We start from the raw sequence: 9,961 nt of genomic DNA, 5'->3' as shown, positions 1-9,961 counted from the left end.
ACATTCCCATCAGCAATGCAAGTAGGTTCCAATTTCTTCACATCTTCACCAACATTTTTGGGGGTAGTGGCTTAATAGCCATCATAATGGGTGTGAAGTGGTGTTGGTCTTTTTTTGTCTCTGCCTATAGGTTTTTCCATGTTGCTGTTTTGTCTCCAAATATGAGCTATAGGAGGCAATACAAAATTGGGGAACTTAACACTGTATCATTCTTTGAGTCCCAAGGTCCTTAGATGGTCTGCTTTCAGAGTCTTATGTTCCTCTTTTCTGAAAGGTATTTGACATCCAAGATTTTTGGTTGTATTTAGAGGAAGGAATAGGAAAAGTCTATGTATTTTTTATAGTAGATATCCCATATCAAGAGAACACTGAATCTCTTTTAATACACAGGTCTTCTCTCCATCTTTTTCTTAGAATTTACTGTAGAAACCAGGTTGTCTGTCCTAAAAGCTTTCCACAGAAATGGATTTTACTGACTGCATTTCCTTTGGTATCATTTAACATGTTCCTCTGTGCCCTGTATTTCCTGGGGAGTTGGTAGATTTAGGGACTTCATCAGATTCGCATTAGAGTTTTTGGTAAGACTCCATCACAGGTGGGGTGTGCACTTCCATCACAAGGCACAAGGCATATTTTTGTTTTTCTCTGGTGATATTAACTCCTTCAATAGTTACTAGTTTTCCTTTTTAAAAATTTTCTAGTATCATCCTGAGCTCATGAATTTAATTATATATTTCCAATCCATTGCTATTATCCATGTTGATATTCACTCCATGTCTAGCTACTAGCTTGAAGGAGCTTCTTTAAAGTCTTTTGACGGAGCCCCAGGTGTTTTTGCCAGTCCCTGGACGTCTGATATGAAAAGATGCTCCAGACTCATCTTGGACTATTTATGTCCTAAATCTGGAACCAGCCATTCTTTGGGGAGTTCTGGATCCTTCTGGTAGGAAAGGTATTTAGAGACCACAGTTTGGGACTTAGGGGTGCTCACTAGCTACTGGCTTGGCCATTGTTTTTAGGACTTTTCTGTAAACCAAGCTAGGAAATAAGCATGTAAGTGTGGATTTAAGATAAATATATCATGAATTCAAGTTGGCATTTCCACATCAAATTTGAATGAAAGAGTTTTAATGTAGTCTCTTTGGTCTTAAAGATGCAACTTTCCTCTCATGCCAAAAACTTGGTTCCCAAAGATATCAATATAATTACTCACTTACTTTCTCCAGTAATAAATATAGAAGAGTCTCAGAATAACAATCCAATTTCACCAAAACAGTATACCACTTCCACAAACAGAACAATTACTGAAAATGGTTCTTGTTTATTAGCCAATCATTTATTTGTTGTCCCTATTTTTGTCTTTGGGTATAATCCACTAGGAATACACAGTGAAATTTCTCTATCTTAAAGTCATTTGAAGTATTTCCTTGTGCTTCTGTCACCAATTTGATATATAATTATGTTCATTCATTTCATTTGGCTTTTAATTTTTAAGAATTAAAAAATTATTTTAAGAATATGTAAACATTCACATGGTTCTTTTTTTTTTAATTAATTAATTAATTTATTTATGATAGTCACAGAGAGAGAGAGGGGGGCGCAGAGACACAGGCAGAGGGAGAAGCAGGCTCCATGCACCGGGAGCCTGATGTGGGATTCGATCCCGGGTCTCCAGGATCGCGCCCTGGGCCAAAGGCAGGCGCCAAACCGCTGCGCCACCCAGGGATCCCCATTCACATGGTTCTTAAGCCAAATCTATAGAGCAAATTGTGCTTAGGTCTATCTTCTGTGTCGCCTATATATATATCATTGTCTCTCTTCCTCTAAAAGGCAATAATTTCAAGTTTTTTTTTTTTTCACTTTTACTTTCCATCTAAAAAAGCAGAAACAGGGATGCCTGGGTGGCTCAGCGGTTTGGCACCTGCCTTCAGCTCACGGCGTGATCCTGGAGTCCCAGGATCAAGTCTCACATCAGGCTCCCTGCATGGAGCTTCCTTCTCTCTCTGCCTGTGTCTCTGCCTCTCTCTCTTTCTGTGTCTCTCATGAATAAATAAAATCTTTAGATAGATAGATAAATAAAAATATAAAGAAGCAGAAACAAAATCTACTTATGTATATATCCTTCCCTTCTTAAATAATGGGTAGCATACTATTTACTTTTCCGTTTGTGGTTTTTACTTACGGCATTTTGAAAATCATTCCATAGCAGGTACAGATATTCTTAATTCCTTTTTATAGCTACATAGTACTCTGTGTGGATGTACTTTAACTTATGCAAGCAATCCCCTGTTGGTGGAAATTTCTATACTAAGTTTCTATACTAAGTAACTCTGTCACATGGTTAAGCAAGTCTCTATGGAGGGACCTTTCAAGTTACATCCTTATTTTCAGCAGCCTTTTCCATGCAAGAGGCTGGCTCTATTTATGTATAGTACCTAGAGCTGGTTAGTTCTGGGTAGAAAATATTCCTAAGATACTAACTAGAGTTTTTTTTTAACTAGAGTTTTTTTTTTTTTTAATAAAAAATATCTTATTTATTTGAGAGAGAAAGCGTGCAACGAGTGGTGGGTGGGGCAGAGGAAGAGGAAGAAGCATACTCCCCACTGAGCAGGGAGCGTGATGGCAGGGCTGGAACCCAGGACCCCGAGATCATGACCTGAGCCGAAGGCAGACACTAAACCTACTGACCCACTCAGGTATCCCCTAAGTAGAGTTTTAATTCCAAAGTTACTTCAAAATATTTTCCTGAGGGAGAATAAGGAGTTCTGGTTTACCAAGTACAGAGTTTTTGTCTGGGATGATGAAAAAGTTCTGTGAATGGATGGTGATGATGGTTGCACAATTGTACTTAATGCCACTGAACTGTATACTTATAAATAGTTCAAATGGTAAATTTGATATATATATTTCATCTCAATAGAAAAAGGAAAGATCTACGGGAAACACTAAAAAATTTACTAAAAAATAGCAATAAAGACTTTTGAATGTTAAAAAATATTCCTAATAAATTGCTACTTTACTATGTAACTTTATGCCAAAATAAAAATTTATATAAAATGAGATTTTTAATTGGTACGAATGTGCTTTGTTGCATGGTCAGTAGTGGATGTCCTTAATTAGGAGATGGCTCCTTTCTCTGCTATTGTTAATAAATAAGGGTTGGTCACCTTCCAAGCTGAATCATATCTGACATGGCATCTGTACAAATTACTCTTCAAGTTTAATGAAGTGATAGCAAGTTAGCACTTTCCAGACTTATATTTATCTTACTACTTGGTGACTTGAATTTTATGGTTTCTAAACAAGGCAGTTATGACCAGGAAATTCAGCTCGGTGACAAAGGAGGCACACTGTTATATTCATTCCTGCTGATGCTAGAGTCAAGGTTTATTACACTGTGCTGGGGAGGTCAGAAACTTGGGCCAAACCTACATAGAAAATTTTCTTAAGCTCTAAATCTTGATCCACTAATTGATGGGCTGCAGACTCTGGTGAGTTGCTTTGCCATCTCTTCTTCATGACCTTGTCTCCATCTGTAAAATACAACCTCATCACTGACTGAGAACGTTTCAAAGATGCCAAAAGATCCTTGGCATCTGGGTGTTCAAGATGTGCATCATATTTTCTTTCCTCAACTGGTTATGTAAAAAGCAGCCTTGAAAACCCTTCAAGCAGAAAAAGCAACTATTTTGTTTCTTGTGGAAAGACTCCTCTTCCTGTCATCATTGAAAATATATGGAGCTGGGTGAAAATGAACTCACCTGCTAGTCACTGGACACGCCAGAGGCAGGACCAGCATGTGCAATGAGAGCTGTCACTTGACATGGTTTTCTTTGTGATGATGGAGGTCGCAAAGAGTATGTGCACACATGGCTGCAAATGCACTGTTGGGATCAATGACCACCTTGTCTCTGAGTATTCATCTCAAAAAAAAAAAAAAAAAAAAGCAAGGAAGCTGATGAAGATGGAACTCTTGATAAGAGTTGAAGAGAAAAGCCAGAGGCAATAAGGTGTCTACACACAGCTGGCAATAACTGGTAGAATTCAGAGCCAGACCATGGTGCAACAGTACATCTATGCAAATCCTCTGGCAGATGCGATGCCTAGACCTTCCTCTTGAAATATGTATCATGGAAACATACACAGCAGCAGACAAAATGGTCTAATGATTCCCCATGTACCCATGGGTACATGTACCCATATATCCTTGCTTCAACAATTACCAACATTTGTCCATCCTGTTTCTACTCTTTCTTTTTTTCTCTAGTATTTTAAAGCACATTTCATATACCATATTATTTCACCCCCAGGCACTCCAATATCCTGCTCCTCCTAGGACTGTCAATAATAAATACCCAATATTCACTACCAGAAAATCAGCAATGTTATTTTTAATACAGATGTGGTACAGAATGTTTAATTACAGCAGGGCAGAGATTCTAGTTAAATAAAATTAAAAACCTTTATTTTCCCAAATATAAAATTACTAAATTAATGTCTGAAAAGAAAATATAACATGGTGAAAGTTTGAAAGTACACCACTATTCACCACAGGATTTATGATTTACCAATTACATACTCCACCACTTTGGCAAAAGGATGAAAATTTTAAAATAGTTTATAAACCTAACATAGCAAAGACTGTATACATCTCCATATTGCACTTTTTTATGTACAAGGATAAAACAGTAAAGTCAAGTATATTGCATATACTAAGAGCGGCACAAGTTTGTCACAATTGAACTTAATGCAGAAGCTGATGTGAAGAGTATTAAAAATGTAGAAATGTATGTACAGAATGAGAGACTGTATTAACAAACTATGTACATAACAATATACTGTACTACTTTTAAATTTTTAGCATAGTTTTGTTTATTAATAGAGGCCTTTGGTTCTAAACTGCTTGACTAGTTTTAAGCTCATGTAGTTTCTTAAGCTTTCATGTTTTTTAAATGCAAGTCTATGAGTATAAAAGCACTAAACCTCCTGGCTCACTGGTACAAAAATTACAATGGTCAGTTCCCTTAGGTCATCAAAAACTAGTCACAAAAATAGTTCTTGTATTCAACCTGAATGTGCCACAGGAAAAAAAAAAAAAATTTTCAAGATTCTCCAGCTTAGCCTAGAGGTGGAGGATACTCCAGCCTCAATTTCAGTGCTACTGTCCCTGCTATGTACATTCCAGAACACTTGTTTTCTTGAGGCCATTTATTTTAATACTACTCTTGTAAGGAAGAATAAAACCTCACTCCAGCTTAAGAGAGTCCATCACACACCTCTGTTAAGACATAATGAAAACTTGGAATATTGCCAGCAAGATTTAAAAAAATATGTGCACCCTCTCATGACTCCTCTAGAAAATCTGCTATGAAATAATAACAGTTCTTTATTTCCTTCTTCTCCCATCCACCTTCACTTCTCCTTGTGCTCGGTCTTTCCCAGGTCTTGCATGAGCCCAGTGATTAGCTTTGGAGATCATCCTGAGTTTGCAAATGACAAAGCGAGTCCCCACATGTGGCCTGTGAGGCAAAATCACACAACTGAGGACGAGCTGGTCATCCCGTGAACCATGGTGCTTGTTGGAGTCCCACTGATGGCATTGAAGATGTGAAGGGAATTCGGTAAAACGCTCGTCTTCTCCTCCAGCGGGCAAATCTTGAGGCACAGAAACACAACGTTACCCAAGTGTAATGCCCCTAGTGACATTTCTCAAAATGGTGTGTTTTATGTGACACAGGGTATCACCCAATGGTCACTGTTACCCGAAATGATGGCATGCATGCCCAGGGAGCTTGGCTTTGGCAGTTTGCAGGGGGATTGTGTCAGTTCATGTAGCAAATGACCTTTTTCAGATCAGGATTACAAGGAGGAAGTCAAGAACAACCAGTTTCGTTTCCCTTACAAATCAGTGAATGGAGCCTTCTAGACTCACTAGGTGATAAGGCGGTGAAGGCGGTCTTACACATACTTGGCAGGGACACGACCTAGCCTTGTCCCTTGGAAAAGTTTTTTTTAAAACTGAATACTTAGCATACTGAATACTCTTCTGTTTCTCTACTGGCTCCTTTTCTCAGAGCCTTATGGATTTCCATCCTGGGAAGGAGATGGCCGCTGCCCCTCTGACCCTGGACAAGTCTCTTCACACTCAGTAATGCAGGGGAGAATTCTAGGGGCAAGCCTTGACCTACTGCTAGGTGGAAACTGAGAAGAAAATACACATTCAGAGGCTCCCCTGGAAAAGCTAAAAGCAAGTCTACTCCAGGTTACAACCTTTTCTTGCTTAAGGGTTCTAAAGTGTTTAATATTCACAGTTGTTGAGATAATGGAATGTTCAAGTTTAGAGCACAGCACTCTGCTCAAGGTCCAAATAACGTGGGAGTTTGTTTTATCATTATCAGTCCATAATTTTTTTCCTTTCATCTTTTCTTGTGCCAAATGCTGACACCCACTGATCAAACTCCCTGTTCTATAGGAATCTGCAAGCTCTGTAGAAAAGACCTTGAGTTTTCTCCAAAAACTTGGCCCCACGAGACCATCCCTTTCTGCTTAATTAGTCACCTATTTATTTCTTTCATCATTTCAATTTTTTCCTACTTTTCTCAGTATCCAGAAGAGGGTACCTCCCCTTTGCAAACACACTGTCCTCATGCCAACATCTGCGGTTGTTCAAACACAGTCCTAACACTATGTGTGGCAGTTTATCGAGGTTCAGAAAGATAAAATTAAAAAATGACATTACCATCCCATCTGATTGTGTTAGCATGGAGGAGGAAAAAAAGCAAACAAGTTAAAGTGTGGACATTTAAGTTAGTTTCCCGTGACAGACTTTCCTAACTAGGTCATCACATGATAGGTTAACTGACTGACACAAGTAGTCCTGGCTTCCGTTTGCAAGACTGAAAGACAATTAGGTAAGGAACAGATAAAAGTAGTTATGCGTGATGGAGGCGCTAACATTAACTATGAAGACTGGCCTCATGACTTGGAAGAAGTCACTGTGGTTGATACCGAATGGACTCCTAAGAAAGCAGTACTCTGGCAGCTGCTGACACTCACTCAGCTGCCTGCCCAGCTGTCCCCTCTGACTAATCCTAATGAAAGGAACTCCTGCAGGAAGGTGACAGTAGCAGTGTAACTGGGAAAGATGCCCGTAATGATGGGGAGTAGCCATGAAGAATCCACTGAGGCTCCCAAGTCAGTGGTAAATAGTCAAAATCTGAACAGCTGTTTTTTTTAAGTGACTAAAGACATTTAATGCAACAAAAAATTCCTTAAACTAGGCTGGTAAATTTTGGTCTTTCAAAGGATTGGGTTAATAAAAAAGTTTTTAGAAAAAATATGGGTATTTCTTTCTTATGTGAGTTTTGTTTTTGTTTTGAACTAGATTAGGGTGGGGAGGGACAGAGCTTCGAACCATGGTCATCTTTGAGAGTGACACAAGGGAGGTGGGTGGTGCTCTCCCCTGGTCATATTGGCTAGTAACAGGTGGGTGAGTTGGTAGCCATTCCCCAAGTAACCTGTATTCAGAAAGTAGCAGGATGTAGCATGCTATGTTATTCTTTAGATATTAAAATTCTAGAAGGTTTAGGCCATTACAGGGTGTATCTGAGAGCCCAATTAATGTGTGCCTACTAATAACAATGAGAATGCCAGCATGGCACCTACTTGTTCATGCATGATTTCAGAAAGCTCTTTTGCCATCTCCCTGTAGTTGGCCTTCATTTCTTCCTGGTACTCTAACTGGTCCTCTTTGATCAGCCGCTCGTTTACTGCTAAGGCTTGACCGCAAGCTTCCACAAATTGCCTAAAATGGTATGAGAGGGGGAAATAAAGAAAAGGGTGTTGAGGATAAAGAGTGAGCCCAATAGGTAGTATCTCTTTCTTGAATGAGCATAGAAATGACTGCTATTTGAAGAGAGAAAGACATTTCCAGTGTGTTTTACCTGAAAACTTCTTTAAGCAACTTCACTTTGTTGTCAGGGTATCTTTTTGTGTTTGTGTCATCTAAGAAAGCTCGGGCATATGCTAGTGGACCTGCGTTGACCTAGATAAAGAACAAAGATTTAAAATTATGTTCGAATAAAAATGACCATTATCATTGATTTGGTTTCAGTTGTCAGGTTCTAAAAATGTTGTTTGAGTTAGTTATGACCCCTACCCTCTAGGAACTGACAATCCAAAAGACGAAACCACAAATAAAGCCTTTTTTGTTACATGTCATTTGATTTTATCACTTCAGACATCATCAGGGCACTTGAGATGGTGGCACACTTTATGAAGGAATAAGCAAAGTTGGGAAAACTGACCCATCTTTTCAAGGTTTAACATCCAATAAGTAAAACACCAAAGATCAGAGCCCAAGTCTTCCCACTGTTATTTGTGCTACTCTATACTGAACTAAAGGTCCATCTGGTGAGTTCAGTGAAAAACTGAAGAATATAAATATAGTATATTAGCCAGTTTTTAAAAACCAACCATTTACCTCCTTGAACTGTATAGACAGGCATGAGCAAACTGACTTGCTACCTTCAAATGAAGTAACCATTTGAAATGTGCTGGAATGCCAAAGATTAGGGGCATTTAGCAACAAAGGAGTGAACCAGAACCCAGCATCTCTCAAAAGAGTTCTCTGTAGTTGGGTAAGTCAAGATACATGGGTATGTGTAGAGCAGGAAGGTTAGACCCACTGGATGGGAAGGAGAAAGCCCCACGCCTCTGAGACAGCGTGAGAAACAGCTTGGCCACAGTGGTGGGAAGTAGGCCCTTCAAGACAGGAACAACTAGCTAACCTTCTGTGACGACTGCAGGTGTCATCACACTGGTGTTTCATGGAGTGGTGTTGTATGTTAATGACTTGAACATGACCGAAGTGACCAGTTATCCAAAATAACAGAATCTACTCAATAATTTTAAGGGCATGTAAAGAGAAAAGCTGACAAGACTTCATAAGGTCTAACATAATCAGATCTTGGAGTACAGCCACCCTGATGGCTCTGTCCTATATAAGAGCAACCCCACGGGATCCCTGGGTGGCGCAGCGGTTTAGTGCCTGCCTTTGGCCCAGGGCGCGATCCTGGAGACCCGGGATCGAATCCCACGTCGGGCTCCCGGTGCATGGAGCCTGCTTCTCCCTCTGCCTATGTCTCTGCCTCTCTCTCTCTCTCTCTCTCTCTCTCTCTGTGACTATCATAAATAAATATAAATTAAAAAAAAATAAGAGCAACCCCAGAGAGGCTCTTAATGAAAAAATTACAGAAATATAGAAATAAAATGGTAAAGTTCATTTCCTATGGCTGCAACTTTGTTATTATTACCTTGGTGGGCACACGTGTATAAAAATCTCCTTATCATGGAATGATGATCTTTGCTTTTTAAGATGACTGGTTATTTATAAAACTCTAAGGCCACTGTTAAATGGCAGGGCACATTTTGCCCTTTAGAAAGCTTGCTCTGTCCAGCCTCACCCTTTACTGGAGCCACACCCCTCTGCTGGTGTTCTGATAGAGGCTGGATGTTCCTAAGCTATGTTATTGAGTGGTTTTGTTTTTTAGCTACAGAAAATTGTGACCTCTGACCCCATTATGTAATCACTCATGTGCTGGAATATTTATCATATTCACTTGATAACTTATTTTGGTATTTAAGTCTTTCAGATCATGAGGGAAGAGGTTGAAACATGTTAAGTACTTTTGTGGTGAATAACATTTAGAAAACATTAGGCAACAAACCAGTATGGATTTGATAAAAAGGTGACAAGAACTGATTCTAGAAAATGAACCAAAAAACCCCTAAACACACATTACAGTCCACATGCAACTTTCATAAATGCACCCATTTTGAAAGAGAAAAGACTGGATATAAGGATAGGTGTATATGTATGTGTGTGCATGTAAAGCATATGCTAGAATTTTATATATATTCTTAAAATCAAAGTAAGAAGCATACTAATCACTAGAAGAAG

The 9,961-nt window shown here is 39.1% G+C and overlaps 1 protein-coding gene across 37 annotated transcripts in view; it reads right to left on the bottom strand.

The window, feature by feature from the left end:
* Nucleotides 1–4,373: 4,373 nt before the first annotated feature.
* Nucleotides 4,374–9,961, bottom strand: part of DOCK9 (dedicator of cytokinesis 9) — a 279,300-nt gene continuing 273,712 nt past the window's right edge. For all 37 annotated transcript variants that reach the window (XM_072782523.1, XM_072782529.1, XM_072782544.1 and 34 more), the window contains 3 exons: nt 7,944–8,044; nt 7,666–7,804; nt 4,374–5,655 (listed from right to left, as the gene is read on the bottom strand). In XM_072782523.1, the coding sequence (XP_072638624.1) occupies nt 5,533–5,655; nt 7,666–7,804; nt 7,944–8,044 (363 nt within the window). In that variant the 3' untranslated portion in view covers nt 4,374–5,532. The remainder of the gene's footprint in view (nt 5,656–7,665; nt 7,805–7,943; nt 8,045–9,961) is intronic.

This window comes from Canis lupus, chromosome 17 (genome assembly GCF_048164855.1).
Source record: "Canis lupus baileyi chromosome 17, mCanLup2.hap1, whole genome shotgun sequence".
NCBI lineage: Eukaryota > Metazoa > Chordata > Mammalia > Carnivora > Canidae > Canis > Canis lupus.
The sequence above is the reverse complement of the archived record's forward strand: the minus strand, read 5'-3'. Positions and strand labels throughout refer to the sequence as shown.